General features: G+C 34.3%; 2 protein-coding genes across 4 annotated transcripts in view; both read right to left on the bottom strand.

Annotated features, from left to right (window-relative positions):
* clasrp (CLK4-associating serine/arginine rich protein) overlaps positions 1-18,145 on the bottom strand; it is a 777,720-nt gene that overhangs the window by 30,129 nt on the left and 729,446 nt on the right. The window lies entirely within an intron of this gene.
* siae (sialic acid acetylesterase) lies at positions 722-14,977 on the bottom strand. Of its 3 annotated transcripts, none has more exon segments than NM_001044331.1 (10): positions 722-1,681; positions 5,406-5,592; positions 5,675-5,829; positions 7,576-7,709; positions 7,795-7,886; positions 11,309-11,492; positions 11,611-11,749; positions 12,294-12,454; positions 13,799-13,963; positions 14,880-14,977. In NM_001044331.1, coding segments are annotated over 10 exon segments (1,530 nt in total). In that variant the 5' UTR covers positions 14,941-14,977; the 3' UTR covers positions 722-1,429.

Below are 18,145 nucleotides of genomic sequence, written 5' to 3'. Positions count from 1 at the left end.
ACAATAAATCATCTTCATCTGAAAACTTTTAATTTGTTATAGCTATCCATTTCAAAACTCTTCAGGGATTAGATAATATTTTATCTGTTTTTTATACATTTTTCAGTAGTTTGTATACAGATTATGGAAAACATAAGTGTACATGGTGGATTAAAACTGACAATTTAATAAATGTTTGCAATATGACAAAACAGCCACAAGTTGGGGCTGAGCAACTTGCCGCCAACGATTGACCGTAAATACACACACCGGGATTTTGCAGTTCAGCAATCCATCTAAACACATTCTATTGCTCATTTCAACATTATGTTCAATGTATTTAACTTAATAACCAAACTGCACGTTCATAGTCTATTTATCAGATCCTCTAAAACGTGATGTGTTGCAGAAAAAAAGTGTCCTTCAATCATTACTAAACATTATTTTTGTCCGAATTCACGTGTCAGTGGGTACAAGTGTTTAACTATGAGTGCTTTTCAAACCTTATAAAGCTCCATGAGCTACAGTAAATGTATGACAGATAAAAGCAACAAATGTGCAGTGTTTTGAGTCTCTAAGACCAGGACTGAAAACCTCTATTACACTTTAACGTTTAATGGTTTTCTTACTCTTAAAACTTGAAAAAAATAGTCAGTCTAATTTTGCAGGATATTACATGAATTTAAAAAATAAAGACACTTAAAATACCCAACTTCAAACTAAAATCAAACAAATTCTGAAATGTTTTCAACACAAAATGTTTAATATTATTTCACATAAAATTAATACAGATTTTTTACACAGATTGTTTTTATACCAATGTGTGGTAACTAAATCATAATCATAAAGTGCAAACTACTGAACTCAGTAGAAATACTGCGGTAGACTTCAGCTAAAGGACTAGTTCACCCAAACATGAAAATTCTGCCATCATTTATTCAGCGTTCACTTGTTCCAAATTTGTCTGAGTTTCTTTCTTTTAAACACGAAGGAAGATATCTTAAGAATTGTTGAAAACATAACCACAGACTTCCATATTTGTTTTCCTGCTATGTATTTCAATGATTACAGGTTTTCAGCTTTCTTCAAAATGTCTGCTTTAGTATCCAATAGAAGAAACTCATAAAGGTTTATAACCATTTGAGAATGAGTAAATAGTGAAAATATTTTCAATTTGAGAGAACTATCCCTTTAAGTTACATTCATTTCATATTTTCAGGTTATGTCACTCAAAAAGTTGTGCAGAAATGCATTCATTCAAAAGCTCTTTGTAAATATGCACAATTAGCAAAACCTATATGATGGTAGCTTTAAATATAGTCACAGGGACAATGCTCACTTAAGAACTGCTCAGTTAGTTTGTCTCACTTATTTATCATTTAGATTCAGATCACCAGGTCATCATACAGAACAGAAACAAAATGTGCAGATTTAGGTTTCATAAACTAGATTAGAATACTGTTGTTGGTCTCTGGTTTGTTACACCCAGGATGAATGGTGGTGCAGGCAAGAGTCCATCATAGCTGTAGATGGGGCAAGCTTTAAATTTACAGGGCCAGTCTGTCCAGAGATAGCGGACAGCAGTAATAGAAGCAGGACATGGTGGTATTTCCAAAAAGATGTAATTCAATCCACTGCTTGAAATGGCAACAGGTGTCCATTTGTCGTCTGTTTCACACTTCCTATCCTCAGAGCAGCAGATCTACAGTAGACATAAACACAATGGGTAACCCGTGGTTAATTTAACAGTAGTATTCTTACATCAAGCAAACCCAACCTTTGACTGAATCTTTGATCAACTTATGTTTTATAAAATTCACAATATTCAAATTAGATTTGAACTTGAAATTAGACTTTATTAGGCACACCTCTAATATGCAAATATTTATTTAGCCAATCACATGGCAGCAACTCAATATAATAAGGCTCTGTGAGAACAGAGTTCACACACAAACATAATTAATTAACCTAATTAAACTTAGTTATTGTTTAATGTGTGTTTGTATTTGTTTAAATATGCTTTAAGTAAAGTAGTTTATGTTGTCTCCGTAGACAAATGAAAGGACAGGTAGCTCATAATTATCTATTAACTTGAGTCTATGCAAGTGAATGCCATGTAACAATGAGTAAAAGGGGCGACGCAGTGGCGCAGTATGGTAGTGCTGTCGCCTTGCAGCAAGAAGATTGCCGGTTCAAGCCTCGGCTGGGTCAGTTGACGTTTCTGTGTGGAGTTTGCATGTTTTCCCTGCGTTTGCATGGGTTTCCTCCGCAATGTTCCTCCACAGTCCAAAGACATGCGGTACAGGTGAACTGGGTAGGCCAAATTGTCCGTAGTGTATGAGTGTGTGTGGATGTTTCCTAGAGATGGGTTGTGGCTGGAAGGGCATCCGCTAAGTAAAAACGTGCTGGATAAGTTGGCGGTTTATGCCGCTCTGGCAACCCCGTATTAATAAAGGGACTAAGCTAACAAGAAAATAAATAAATGAAATTTTTCAGGATGTAAATATACATGAATATGATGCAGGTATTTTTTTTCATTTGTTTGAATGGTTTGGGAATTAAGGTTTATTTATTTGTTTATATTTGTGACCCCTCATTTCCAAAGTATTGTTGTCCGATTGATTTAAGAGCCGCCTGTTTCCATGGAATAATCCTGATTTGCTCATAGACATTTACATTTAGCAGACGCTTTTATCCAAAGCGACTTACAAATAAGGACAAGGAAGCACTTTACACAACTATAAGAGCAACAATGAATAAGTGCTGTAGGCAAGTTTCAGGTGTGTAAAGTGTAGGAAGCAAAGCATTAGTAATGTAAGTTTTTTTGTGTGTGTGTGTACAGTTAGCGGTGGAGCCAGAGAGGCAATTGCAGATTAGGAAGGAAAGTGGAGACTAAATAGTTGAGTTTTTAGTCGTTTCTTGAAAACAGCGAATGACTCTGCCGTTCTGATGCAGTTAGGGAGTTCATTCCATCAACAGGGCAGATTGAATGCGAGAGTACGGAAAAGTGATTTTTTCCCTCTTTGGGATGGAACCACGAGGCGACGTTGATTCACAGAACGCAAGTTTCAGGAGGGCACATAAATCTTCAGAAGTGAGAGCAGATAAGAAGGAGCAAAGCCAGAAGTCGCTTTTTAAGAAAACATCAGAGCTTTGAATTTGATGCGAGCAGCAACTGGCAGCCAGAGCAAACGGATGAGTAGCGGAGTGACATGTGCTCTTTTAGGTTCATTAAAGACCACTCTTGCTGCTGCGTTCTGAAGCAGCTGAAGAGGTTTGATAGAGTTAGCTGGAAGCCCTGCTAGTAGAGAGTTGCAGTAATCCAGTCTGGAGAGAGCAAGAGCTTGAACAATGAGTTGAGCTGCATGTTCAGATAGGTAGGGTCGGACCAGTTCTAGAAATGTGGTCAGAGAAGTTTAGTTGGTCATCAATCGTTACTCCAAGGCTTTTCACCAGACATAGTCAAGATGATCTTCTGAAGCATCATTATGGGGAATAAACAGGGATTTGTATGATTTTGAATGTTGCGGGGTCTAAATATGTCAGAAACTTCTGATTGGCTAACATAAAAAAGGTTATCGGGTCTGATGAGTCTAGATTTCTGTTGCACTATTGTAATTGCAGGGTAAAAATAGTAGGGTAATTAACATGAACGCATGATTTCAGCAGTGTATCAATTAACAGTTCAGGTTGTTGTTGGTGGTGTGATAGTGCGGAGGATATTTTCCCTGAGCACTTTCAGCCAATTTAGTTCCGACTCGAGTATGGTTTCTTACCAAACCTACAGTAGGTGACCACATTGTGATGCTTACATCAGTGCTGTTTTATTTTAGGCATGCATTTGGCATTTATATTCTATACAAGTTAAAATGTAAGTTAAATTAAATGCGCAAAAACATTACATTAATATATACACCTATAATAAACCGACAGAATATATACAGAATATATACAGTTGAAGTCAGAATTATTAGCACCCTGTTTATTTTTTCCCCCCTAATTTCTGTTTAACAGAGAGATTTTTTCCAACACATTTCTAATCATAATAGTTTTAATAACTAATTTCTAATAACTGATTTATTTTATCTTTGCCATGATGACAGTAAATAATATTTTACTAGATATTTTTCAAGACACTTCTATACATCTTAAAGTGACATTTAAAGGCTTAAGTAGGCTAATTGTAAGTTAATTCTAGCAGTTGGTGAGCAAACTAAGCACTGATAGATTACATGCAATTTGTGCATGTTTTTGAAAACATTTAATCCCACATGAGATTCTGTGATTTGATTGGAGAAGAATCATAGGAAAGATTCCTTTTTTTTAGCCAATCACCATAGACAAGAAAAAATAAACATACAATATAGTCAATGCAATTTAAAAGAAAATAGCACAGTAAAAGTACCGATATTACACTAAAAATGTACTGAAGTTAAAGTAGACATTTTAAAACTACTTAGTAAAGTAGTTAGTAAATACTTAGTATTTCTGAGAAAAACTACTCATTTACAGAAATTTGAGTATTTCCAATTTATTATTTTAAACTAGAGATGCACAAACTAGGCAAACTTGGGCCGAAGATGGTTGATGGTATACATTGATTTGGCCTACCTTTCCACCTGAGAAGAGATTGTCAATTCTAATTTAACATAACCTTGTTTTTGTTTGATTGTTTTGTTGCTCAGCTACAAAAAAACAACTGAAATGAAATGTTTCGATTAAACATATTTGTAAATGAATCAGTTTTCATAAAATGTAAATACTGACGGACGGACGGACAAAAGACAATGCAGAAAACATCAGGGAGCATATCAAGTCAAAAACAGGTGTTGCACTGAACTCCATTCTGTTCTTAATGGGAGTGTTTTTAATATAATAAGCTTATTATAAAATATGGTGACGCGGTGGCGGAGTAGGTAGTGCTGTCGCCTCACAGCAAGAAGGTCGCTGGTTTGAGCCTCGGCTAGGTCAGTTGGAGTTTCTGTGTAGAGTTTGCATGTTATCCCCGTGTTCACAAGGGTTTCCTCCGGGTGCTCAGGTTTTCCCCACATTCCAAAGACAAGCGGTACATGTGAATAAGGTAGGCTAAATTGACATATGCTGGATAAGTTGGCGGTTCATTCCCCTGTGGCGAACCCAGATTAATAAAGGGACTAAGCCGTAAAGAAAATGAATGAATGAATGAATTATAAAATATAAAAATTTACACTGAATTAGTTAATATGAGACAAAATATTCTAGTTTTTATTTAATATCAAATAAATAAATGACAAAATTACCCATGACAGCTTTAACGTAATACAGGTTGATATATTTACCTTCGCTCCAACACCCTCAATCAAGTTTGGTTTTTGGCCTTTCATGAGGAAAAGTTTGTGCACCCCTGCTTTAAACCAACGTTAGCTAGTATATGAACAATATCTTACCTCAAAGTAACCATCTTCATGACTGGCCTTGATATCCTGATTAAACACAATGGTTATGTAACTGTTGCCGAGCACGGCTTGAGTAGGGAAAGGTCCTTGGAAAGTCACATTCTTCTCCCCATAGGCGACAGCTCTTGCTCCAAGCACAAGTCTGAAGGCCACATCCTGTTTATCCTCTGGATGAATACTATTGAAACACATAGCCAAAATCAGCATATTAGACTCCACTTCTATTAAACAATTGGAATAAAGTCTCTGCTCCTCCTTACCTGCCCCATGGGGACTTTTCATCAGGTACATCAACAGCAACAGCCATAAAGGTGTTCTTCATCCGCTTATTAGGGACAAAGCCATAGTCTGCTGTCTGATGCCAGCGTATCTCTCTGAAGCCATCCGTTGGATCTTTTGTCTTATATGTGCATAGCTTGAAATTACATGGAAGTGCAATTTTGTGTTATACACTCTAATTATTATTAAATTATAATGAAATATCTTAAGGCTGCATTTATCTGACAAAAAATAAAGTATAAAACACATTAGTGTCAGATCATTCAGACACCTGTTGATTTGGTTCTCAATTTGCTAAGTAATGAAGCCTAATCAAAATAATATTACCAGTGTCCCTGTTATATTATTAATATACTGTAAGTACAGTGAATAAGCGTTGTTAATTAATATTACTAAAAGTACAATTACACTAAAAATGACATAAAATAAAGTGTAACCATTAATTATTGTAAATTATTTTGGTGTTAATTGGGTGTTTCATATTATCAATGTTGGTACAGTTGAAGTCAGAATTATTTGCCTACTGTTTATTTTTTCCCCAATTTCTGTTTAACGGAGAGAAGAGTTCTTTCAACACATTTCTAAACATAATAGTTTTAATAACTCATTTCTTATAACTGATTTATTTTACCTTTGCCATGATGACAGCACATAATATTTTACAAGATATTTTTAAGACACTTCTATACAGCTTAAAGTGACATTTAAAGGTTTAACTAGGTTAATCAAGAAAAAAATATAGCTTAAAGGGGCTAATAATTTTGACCTTAAAATGTTTTTTAAAATATTAAAAACTGCTTTTATTCTAGTCGAAATAAAACAAATAAGACTTTCTCCAGAAGAAAAAATATTATCAGACATACTGTGAAAATTTCCTTGTTAAACATAATTTGGGAAATATAAAAAAAAATTCAAAGGGGGGCTAATAATTCAGACTTTAGCTGTATATAGTTTGATATCTTTGTAGGGTCTTGTTTCAGGATTTTTTCAAGAATAGATCAAAACGATAGCATTTATTTTCTATATATTTAGATTATACTATAGTTTACTTTAATTTTATATAAATAACACTTGGAATGTAGAATGTAGTGCATCACATTTTTCATAAAATGTATTAAGAGGAATATACTATAAAATGTTTCCAAGCACAAAATCAGCTGATTAGAACAAACTATGAAGGATTGACATAAGTCTAAATTATTACTGGCAAAAAGTTTACTTTGCCGTCCCGATAATTAAACAATATTACAGTTTTGCTGCAATTCTGAACAAATAAATGAAGCCTTAAAATAGTAAACGTTAAAAAAAGATGACAAATTATTGGCCATCAGTATTAGAAATAGGCATGGGAAGATAACTGTTTTAAGGCATACAGCGATTTGGAAATTTCAGGGTTTTAAAACCAAAATTTTCCAAAATTTTTATTTTCTGCTATACTATTCCTAAGTTACAGTATGTGTAACACTTTTAAGTTTTTTTTTTTTTTTGGACAACAGTATATCTAGCAGAAAAAATATCCAAAGATGCCATTTTGAATTTTGTGTTTTTGACATGAGGACAGCAGAAGTCAATAATTCATTTGAATTATTATTTCTGACATTTCTACTGCTCCAAAATATTTTAAAGGTTTCTTAAACTAAAATATATTGTTTTCAAAAGTGTAAAAAGTTATGTTTTTTACACAGATAGTTAAAAAGAATCTATTTTAGAATAGTAATCACAATACCGTGAAACAGTGATATTTGATATTCAGTGATATTCTGTGGTATTATCATACCGTCAGAATCTTATATCGGCCTGTGCCTAATTAGAAATAATGACACATAGGTCCTATCCAAAATATAAAGACACAATTTATCCAGTTCTGACTATTTAAAAGCACCTGAACAAATCCAAATGGGAAGTCTAGTGCAGTCTGGCCTTCAGAGCCTTCATGGAAAGCCATTCTCCAGTCATCAATCATGCCAGGGAAAGTGCAGTTGTATTTATCCCTGTTGTAGTTTGCATTAGCCTCACCTGAGAATTAGAAAAAAATAAAAATAAAACAGCAAGTGTTTGCACATTGTATAACTGCTATAGGGAAACATTTGAAATGTACTACCTTGGTACCATATGGCTCCGGTTATCGTCATGTTGAGTAATGGATGGATCATGGCATTCCACAGCACTGAACTGCTCCAGGTATTTTGCTCACTGCAGTCAATTCAGATATAGAAGTTGAGAATGTTAAATGAGAGCGAATTCACTGTACTGTACTGTAATGCACTATACTAAAACCATTCATTGAACCACATTTACTTCTGTGTCCATAGTTTCAATCAGTGGTTCTTAAATATGGGAGTCGGGAGCCCCCGAATCACCATATTTTTATATATAACCTACTGAGGAGAAAAAAAATAGTTGTTTATAGTTACTATAGTAGCTTATAGTTACTAGTTCTATTAGTTTGCGACCCCTGGGGTAATTACATTATATTAAAGACATAGCAATAGCGTCAGATGCAGCAGATTAATTTTATAATACCAGGTTAGACTTTCTGGCCCATTTACAGCACTGACATACATAAAAAAAACAAAGAAACGAAGAATAGACTTGGGTCTATTGGAGTGTATGTGTCATTGCATGCAAGGTTTCTGCATTTATAACCACCTCAGAGGATATTGGGGGTCAAGAGTCAATGACATTTTCATTTTGGGGGTCGCAGACTGAAAAGTATGGGAACCCCTGGTTTAAATCATAGTTTGAAAAAATATTTAAATGTAACATAATGTAGTGTTTAAAACATGCGTGTGCACATTTCAATTTTTTTTTAAATTATGTATGTCGACTGGCATTGTTAATTCATTAGAATCAACACATTTAGGATTGCTGCAGAACATCCAACCCACCCACTCATCCAAACACCCTTCCATCCATCCATCTATAAATCTATGTGTCATACAATATGTATGCCAGAACCAAATATACCTGCCAAATTTCTCTGTCTCCTCCCAGAAAACTAGTGGTGTAACAGATCACGGTTCAGATCACAGTATGATTTTTGAGTCACGGATTAGACAATTTTAAGCATCAGCAAAAATTGTAGGAAACAAATGTCACTTGCTTTGCATTTACACTAAAATATTACTTCAGAAACCATTGGTTTTAACAAACAGAAATTAGAGCCTGTAGTTTTAATCAAAATTAAAACCTAGAAAGAACCAGCTGAAAAAAGGAAAATATTCAATACGAAAAATTATTGTTGCTACTGTTGCAGATAATGCTAAATATAGAAATATAGAAACATCTTGTACAACAGATATTTATTTTAGATTAATGATTCAACAATTCACACATAAAACATCATGTTTCATTATAGGTGTATCATTTTGGAAAACATATTCAGTGACATAATTTTGATGGTTGTGTGTCACCACCCATTGGTTACACAATGTAATTGCTACAACATTCATCAGTGTCAAGTTCCATTAAATAGTGATTTTAATTTTTTACCATAAACATCAGTGTTTATATCAGAACTAAACTGTTCTCCCAGCATTTATGTTATTAAAATTTTTGTAACAAACTGAAAAAGTGTAATAACTCTCTCGATCAAACGTAGAGTTTAATGCAGCACTGCGAAGGACTAATAAACATACAAATCACAATCATTTATTATTTATGTTGCACAGGTTTGAATAGAGTTATTAATTTGTAGGTCACATGCGTTCCAAATAGAGTCTTTCATTGTTTCACATACGTTGCTCAGTGACATGGACACCTCCAAATGATGTTGAATGAGTCACATACTGTATTTACAAGGTATAATTCACCTAAAAATGTCATTTTTGTCTTCATATAATGATGTTTTCGCGGCCGGGAAATCACAATGACGTGAGCTGCTGACCGTGAGCTGTTATCACAGAGAGGGCGCGCGCGCTCTACTTAATGATATACGTGTGCGCGTCTACTTTAGTGAACAGAACCTGCATATGTTGTGAGTAACAGGTACAGTTGTAAATAATATTTAGTTTGTGGCACAGAGTGATCGTTTGGGAGCCACACTCGAAGTATGAACAAGCACTTAGCAGTAAAAATAAAACCGAAAGTGTGCACTTCAAATGATCATATCGCATTTTACAGTTATGATTACAACAAGCATTTGATATGTGTATTTATTCATAGCAAACAGAGTTATGCATGAAAATAAATGTTTACAGTGTCAGTATAGCTACTCTAGCCTATACATTGTTGAATATAATCTGATAATGACAAATATCTGATTTTACCAGTGAATAAAATTGTCTAATAATGTTGTCAATGACAGACTGCAATCTCAAACATAATAATTCAACATCTGAATTGTTATAAGTAGAATAGAATTATTTATAGAAACCAGTAGAGCTATAATATTATTATCGATATTGTGCCATATGTTTGTTTTTACCATAGCTTTATTTTACATCAACAGAATCGTGAGAAAATCGTGATCTTTATTTTAAGCAAAAAATCGAGATTCTCATTTTAGCCAGAATCGCGCAGCTCTAGTTCCAAACTGTGGGTTGTTATATATACTGTGATCCGTTACACCCCTAGTGAAGACCCATTTGTGGAGTTACAATGTGTAGATTTACTATGCATAATCTCATCTGCATGTAATTTCCATAAGCATATCCCAATCTTTATTATGCTGCATCCACATGGCCATGTTTAAAGGAACAGGACACGAAAAAATTAACTATTGTAGCAATTATTATCAATTATTTAACAATAATAACATTTGGATAACAGTTGAAATTGCAATTGCTACTTAGGGCAATAAATTCCTTCTAAATTGTTACCACCCAACAAAGAATGTTGTGTATAATAGACGTCTAATAGACATCTAAACGTAGACAGCTTGGCTAAAACAAGGCTAAATTTGGGTTGTCAGTGAAAATCTAAAAGACATCTAAGAATAGCCCAAAAGTAGTCATTAATTTCTGTTTATTTGATGAATAGTTTAGTTTTGGCCTATTCTTAGATGTCTATTAGATTGTCACTAACAGCTTAAATTTAGCCTTCTTCACTGTTTGTCATGTTTTTGAGCTGCTGTGCATGCAAAAGTACTTAGTATGAGAATTATTTCATGCAAAACTTTTTTTGCGTATTATTTAGCTGTGCGTAAATGTACAGCCTATTTCTCATTACGGGTTGTTCAAATACCTGATTGCTGGTCTACAAAGCGAAAGCTATGCTTAATGCTTGAGAGAGAGTGAGTTTGAACCAATCTGGGCATGGAGGAGGGACAATGCATCAATGCATCATGTCTGGTTTGTCCGGAGACACAAGCCACGAGCGTTCCTTTGTCAAATCAGCATTGTCAAAATGTGATGACATAACCACACTGATTCCGGAGCCTCCGAAGGTCAGTGTTTTTGTAATGTTCAGCGATGGAAAGCTGAGACTCTGCCAATCTTTAAATTGTACGGATCGGATCAGCGGATCAAAAGTTATAAAACATTTAAAAACAATACTTATTTTTAGCAGCGGACAGCTGTTTCGGTCTTTAACGGTTAAAGACGTCACCACTCGCCCCAAAATATAACAGTATAACACTTAATAACATAGTAAAACAGTGTATTCTGGTATTGTACCTGATAACTGAGCTCTTCAACCCACACTTCTGAAGTGCCCTCGGGGAAGACCAGGCCTCCACAGGTGTTCCTCCCCAACTGGAATGTACCAGGCCAATGGGATACTTCCGTTTCTCATAGAGGTAGCGGCCAAAGAGCCAGCAAACTGCAGAGAAATGGCTGAAATCCTTTCCACCAAGCAAGCCTTGAACACACAAAGACAACAAGAACAGCTGTTGATCTCACTTCAAGAAAAATTAGATGTTATACATAAAGCCTGCTAGCACAAAAACAAGAACAAAGTTCAAGGCCTTATTCCATACCTGGTGTTGGTTTGGACCAAGGAACTTCCACTCCTGCGAGATCAGTTAGTTCCTTTTTGCTTTGCTCCAAGGCAGCCTGGAAAATCCTCACATCTGGGAACTTAGAGGCCATTGTTAGTTCCTCTGTTGCATTAATCACCTATTGAAGAACAGGAGACCTTTAATACGCACCTGAAAGATGTAGCTAGGTATATTTCCATCATTTGGCAAGGTGTTTTTCCATTACAAACTGCTGCAAAACTTTTAGTATATATTAAATGTTGATAAAATACTGATTAATGTTGATTAATATTGATTAATGTTGATAAATGTTGATTAAGTGACAGTTTATATTAACTAGAGTGTTATGCGATCAAAACTTGTCCTTGTGTGACATCTAATTCTAAAAATCATGCAGATATATTCTAAAGGTTTAGTTATATCACAGCCAACACACTACCATTACCATTAATAAAAGCAGACATCAGACAAACATTAAGGGCGAGGCAGTACTCCCTGTACTTTGGAGCAGCCACTAATGTGTTTCTTCCTGGAAAGTTATAATGGATGATGTTGTGCAATATATTGGCATTTTTGCAAAATGGACATTTCCATTAGTCACATTTTTGCTTCGCATTTTCAATTCGCAAGGGTAATGAAAATGTGCCTACTGTCACATTTGATGTTAAAAGAAATTTACTTGCCTGACCAACAGTGAATGCCATGTTACTTTGTCCACTACATAACCAGATGTCTCCAAAGAGCACATCTTTAAGTACAATGGAGCTATTAGTTGTGCTATGATATGCAGTCAGTGTGTAGGGACCACCAGCCTCCATGGGTTTGAGAGTTGTGCGCCAAATACCTGTAAGACAAATGCACTTTCATTCTTCAGTATTTATTAAACCAGATATTCATTATTCTTTCCTTATACTTGTAATGACATAAAATCTTAAATTCCTCAAAAAATCAAACTGCAAAAAACTCTCGTTAGCTCACATCTCTGAGACAGTTTACAAAAAAGGTGCCCTCCCAATGGCAGTAATTCTGTGGCATGAATGAAAATGTATTGCGCACAGGCTACAATATACCTCTAAGTCCATCTCCTCTATTTACCAAACTGATTTACTAGTAACGAATGAGGAAAACTATCATTGCAGACTAAAATCCCCACAGGAATAATTATATATAATAAATACAGTCTGAACATGGAGGCAATAAAAGTGCCACTGCTTTGATTTGACCGTTTTTTAGCAATAGTAATAGAATCATTCAATATAATAACAACAACAACAATAATAATAATAATAATAAACAAGAACAATAAGAAGAGGAACACAGAATGCAAAGAGCTTAATGGGCAATTAGTTTATATTAGATTCATCTGCTTACCTGCATAATTTGCATTTTCAAGGTAACTGAATTCGGTCTTAATAGTGTTAGGGCACAATCCACGTTAAAGCATAAAGATAATTAAAATATGCTTTATGTGGCGTTTTATAAATATATTAGATCATTATGCATATAGGTCAAACAATTACAACTATAATTTTACAACAGTGAAATTTTTTCAGAGAGAGACTACAAACTGGCGGGTATTAATGTAAAGCCCTGTATATATATGTGTGTGTGTGTGTGTATATATTTGTGTCTATGTATATATATATGTATATATATATATATATATATATATATATATATATATATATATATATATATATATATATATATATATATATATATTTATTTTTAATCTTGAGCTCTTGAAAGCAGCAGTACAGTGCGTGCACAAATGTTGCTTTTTGTCCAGTCTATTTCAAAGAGAACCAATCACACCAGTTGCGTTTCCTCAAGGCACGATTGCTTTGCACTAGTAAACGGGAGTGTGCATGTATTTTTTTTACAAAGTGATTATCCTCTCATTTGGCATTCACCTACTTTCTTTTGCTTGCCCGAGCAGTTATGTCAGTCATGTTGTTTCTCGATTCATTTCCACAAATATTGGCCCATCCCTATTGTCGAATGCTGCTTTTAAGAAAACCATCATTTAAAAATAATTTTTAATAAGCCTGTGGGGCGTTTGACTAATGTCAAGCCCTGATTGTAAGATAAATGTATCCTGTATATTCAGTTTTTTTTATCATTCCTTTAAAGCAGACTTTTCACTTTAGTGGAATGCATTTATGTGTGTAAGTAATACAGTACTTACCATTGATAACAGGAGCGATATATGTTTGTTCCAGAAGGTGTGACCCAGACAGGGACACCACAACCTTGGCTCCTGTCTGTCCAAATCCCCACACGACTGACTTGGCTGGGGCTTTTTGCAGAATCATGTAACTCCCATAATAAGAAGAGAATCTAAACACCTCCCCTTTTAACACAAGGGAATTAGTTCAAGATTTATCATTTTTGAAATATGAAAAGTCTGTATTGCAGTGATGAGAAACAAATGGGTTTTCATTTTAAAGCTAGAATGTTTCTTAGTTTCTAAGTTAGAAGGATGCAAGCACCACTGCAGGCTGTCAGAATTCTATCTGAGTTTCTTTCTTCTACATAAACCAAAACATTTTGAAACAGGCAAGATGGAATCTGAGATCCAGCCCCCCAGCATTCTTCAAAATAACTTATTTTGTGCTCAACAGAAGAAAGAGACCATGAAAGGTAGTTTTCTTATTTGCCAGAACTATTCCTTTTACTTTGCTTTTGCCACATTAACCATGGGGCAACCATGGTATTTGTGGTAAAACGGTGGTTACACAAACAGCAGCCTTTCAAAAAGCAAGGCAGCAAACCGTTAAAACAACTAAACTAAAAAACAGCATTCATGCCTTAATGAAAAGTAAGCAAGCTTGCTTACTTTTCATTAAGGAATGAATGCTGTTTTTTAGTTTAGTTGTTCTCAATGTAATTTAATTCTACTGAATATACTATATTTTGAGCCTATTCCGAATTAACAGCAAACACAACTAAAGACACTGCAGGTTTTATGTCACAACGCTAAACGTTATCACGTGGTCTGCACGAGACATGATAAATAAATTAGTCCTATGTAACCGCATAATATACGATTTTGCTAAAACGTGTAAAATCTGTCACTTTTATTTGTAGCATACCTAAATACTATAAAGGTTAAAGGATTGGACTCAAATCACTGGTGCATCATATGCTTTCTCACGAATCACTCGTTCTAACTGATAAGACGTTCATGTCAAAAACCGTATAAAACAGCTAAACCAACTTATTAGCAATTACTTAGCTATACAGTATTTCTAAAGGTTACCACTTACCTGCCGATAAAACAGTGGCAAATGCGCTCAAAACCAGCGAGGAAAACACCGGTGTCAACATGACTGCAAGTTATTCAAAACAAGGAAGTGTGTCAAATGACGTGCCCAGTGTGCAGCAGGCTGTTTTACATTCTGCGCTACCTTTTCAGACTGTGCTGCCAAACTGGTGTCTTACCCCCTGCTTTACCCAGGAGAAGTTTATCCTCTCTTGATATACATTTAAACCTTCCAATATAAATATTAATATTTTCTCTAGCACTTAAATCCCAATTTCCATTCATTATTTATAAATTAATTATCATTATTCACAACTATTTTACACTAGGTATAAAAATATACGAACAAACAATTAGTAATACATTTATCATAGTATTTATTAATCGTTGTTAACGTTAAGTCAGATAATGTTAACTCATTGATTAACTAATGTTAAGAAGCACAACAATTAATAAATGCTTAACAAAATTATTCATACTTAGTGAATGTAAGTAAATACATGAGAGGGGTCTGGCTGCAGACTCGGTGCAGTACAACATCAGTCATGCTTAATTCAGCTATAAAAATATCCACTGTTGATTGCATTAGATTTTTGTTTTCAATTGCGATTTTAACACTTTTAATAGAGGAAGTCCTCGGCTATGCATAGGCTACTCTTAATCATAAATTGAGTGCATAGTTTTACGTTAGATGCAGTCTTGAATTTACAAACAGTCAGTACTGGAGAACAGATGTAACATTGATCAAGTGAAGTTTTCAGTCACACTCATGCAACAGTAATATTTAACTCGTTTTATGTATCCTTCGCTCATTTTTGTTTTCAGTTGTGAAAAATAAAACATGAGTTTTTACAACACGTTTTTAAACATAATAGTTACTTCTAATAACTACATTTTATTTTTCTTATGGTGACAGTCAATGCATAATATTTTACTAGTTATTTTGCAAGATAGTTGTATTCAGATTAAATTGTAATTTAAAGACTTAATTAGGTTATGTTAACTAGGGAAGCTAGAATAATTAGCTAAGTTATTGTATAACTGCTTTGTTGTGTAGATAATCCAAAAATACACAGTAAATATTGCTTAAGGAGGCTAATAACAATGACCTTAATTTTTTAAAAATTATTATTAAAAACTGCTTTTATTCAAGAAATAAACTAAGACTTATGATTCCAGAAGAATTATTTTTGTTTTATAGAAAATACTGTGAAAATGTCATTTGTTTGTTAAAGATCACTCAAGCAAAAAAATTAAAAATAAATAATAATAATAAAAAATACTTCAACTGTATCTGTTAAAGTTTACCCCCTAAAGGTACAAGTGGCCCCTGCCCGGCCCCCCAGTCACTCTGGTCTAGAATCGCCACTGGTCCAGTGTTCTCCAATCTCTGCCGCATAGACTGCAACTCTGCACAAGAAGTTTGGCCAGAGGAGAAATGGTCAGGCACAACTGAGCCTAGTTACTCTCTAGGTTAATTTTTCCTTAATTTTCGTCAACTAGTGATGTTTTGTTCTTCACCACTGTTGCCACTGGCTTGCTTGGTTTGGGACTTGTGGAGGTGTGTGTCAATGGATTTGCTTATCAGTGTTTGGGCTTTCAGAAGTAAAAACTAACCACACTGAACTGAACTAAACTGCACTTCAACTCTTTACCAGAATTTCTATGTTAAGCTGCTTTGACGCAATCTAAATTGTAAAAGCGCTATGGAAATAAATATGAGTTGAATTGAATGTTTACAGTATAGTATACAGTAGAGTTGTATTCTTTTTATGTGACAATTATAAATGTTGTATTAAAATTATTGTTGTTTTTTATTCTTGACTCTCTAATTGTGGAGTCCCTTAAGGATCCATTTTGGGCCCTATCCTGTTAAGTCTGTATATAAATGACATCCCACAAGTCTGTCCTACTATTAATATTCAGATGTATACTAATGACATATGTGCACGCAAAAAACAAACAACTGGCAGCAATTTATTTAACCGAGGCATTAGTTCATGTATCTGATTGGCTGTGTCAGTCATATCTTAATTTGAATATAAGTAAAACGGTTTGTATGTTCTCATCACAATCATTCACAGATGCCCATCATCCTGATGTTTTTGTTAAATGAGAAAAGCTTAGGGTTGTCTCTGATTTTAAATATTTAGGTCTAAAGATTCACAATTGACATTCCAAAAGCATGCCAAGAAGGTCACTAAAATTGTTAAATTTAACCTGGCCAACTTCAGGCATATACAACCTTACTTGACTTATGAAGCAGCAAAACTTTTTATGCACTCCATGATTTTTTCTCTTTATTACATATTGTTCTACTAGTTGGTCAAACACCAGTAAAACAGTTTTAAAATCAGTTGAATATTTTTATAAACAGGCCCTTAAAGTATTTGTTCAGAAGTCTATTAGGTATCATCATTGTAATATAATACAGAAACACAATTTATTGAGCTTTGATAATTTGAAATATTTGGCTGATGCTTGTATCATTTTTAAAATGTTAAATGGATTTGCTCCACCTCCATTATGTAAGTTTGTGACACACAAGAATAATAATGGTCAAGCAACACAATCTGTTACCAGGGTAAACTGTGCTGTGCAGATTAGGCCTACAACTTTTGCACGGTCAGTCTTCTTAGTTAGAGCCAGTCATTTTTGGAACACACTTCCCATGGAAATTAAAGAAATGACTAAAAGCAAATCAAGTTTGTAATCATTTGTAATTTCTTTATCTAACATTTTAAGAAACTCTTATTATGTTTTTTCTCTTTGTAGTGTAACTTTACTATTTTTGTGTGTGTGATGATGTGTTTTTGATTTTAGGTTGCCTTTTAAAATCTGGCAGGGGCAACAGATGAAAATTAGACCCTTGTGGCTACCTCTGGCTTATTTACAGCTTTACCTTTTATTAATGAGCATTGTCCCTGTTAAATAAATACATTTCAATATAAAAAAAAAAATGTAGACATCTAACCTAATAATGTTTTTAAGTCATGGTTGATGCTAATATTAAGCATGATCGTCATGTTAACTTAATTTATGGATTATTGGGTTGTCTGTTGTTCCTACAAACCACAAAGTACATTGCAGTTTTACTATTTATTATTGCCAACCCCCACACCATCACCACTCGACTCAAACCTCGCCACAAATGAAGAATTAAAGATTAATGTAACCCAAAATACTTATGGGCTTATCAGAACGTTGAATATCTGTAAATCATTTATATTGGCCTCATGTCTAATTGGCGTTTTCAGCATTGCAATGTGC

Source organism: Danio rerio, chromosome 18 (assembly GCF_052040795.2).
Source record: "Danio rerio strain M-AB ecotype USA chromosome 18, GRCz13ab, whole genome shotgun sequence".
NCBI classification, from domain to species: Eukaryota; Metazoa; Chordata; class Actinopteri; order Cypriniformes; family Danionidae; genus Danio; species Danio rerio.
Note: the sequence above shows the minus strand (reverse complement) of the source record. Positions and strands in the feature narration are given on the sequence as shown.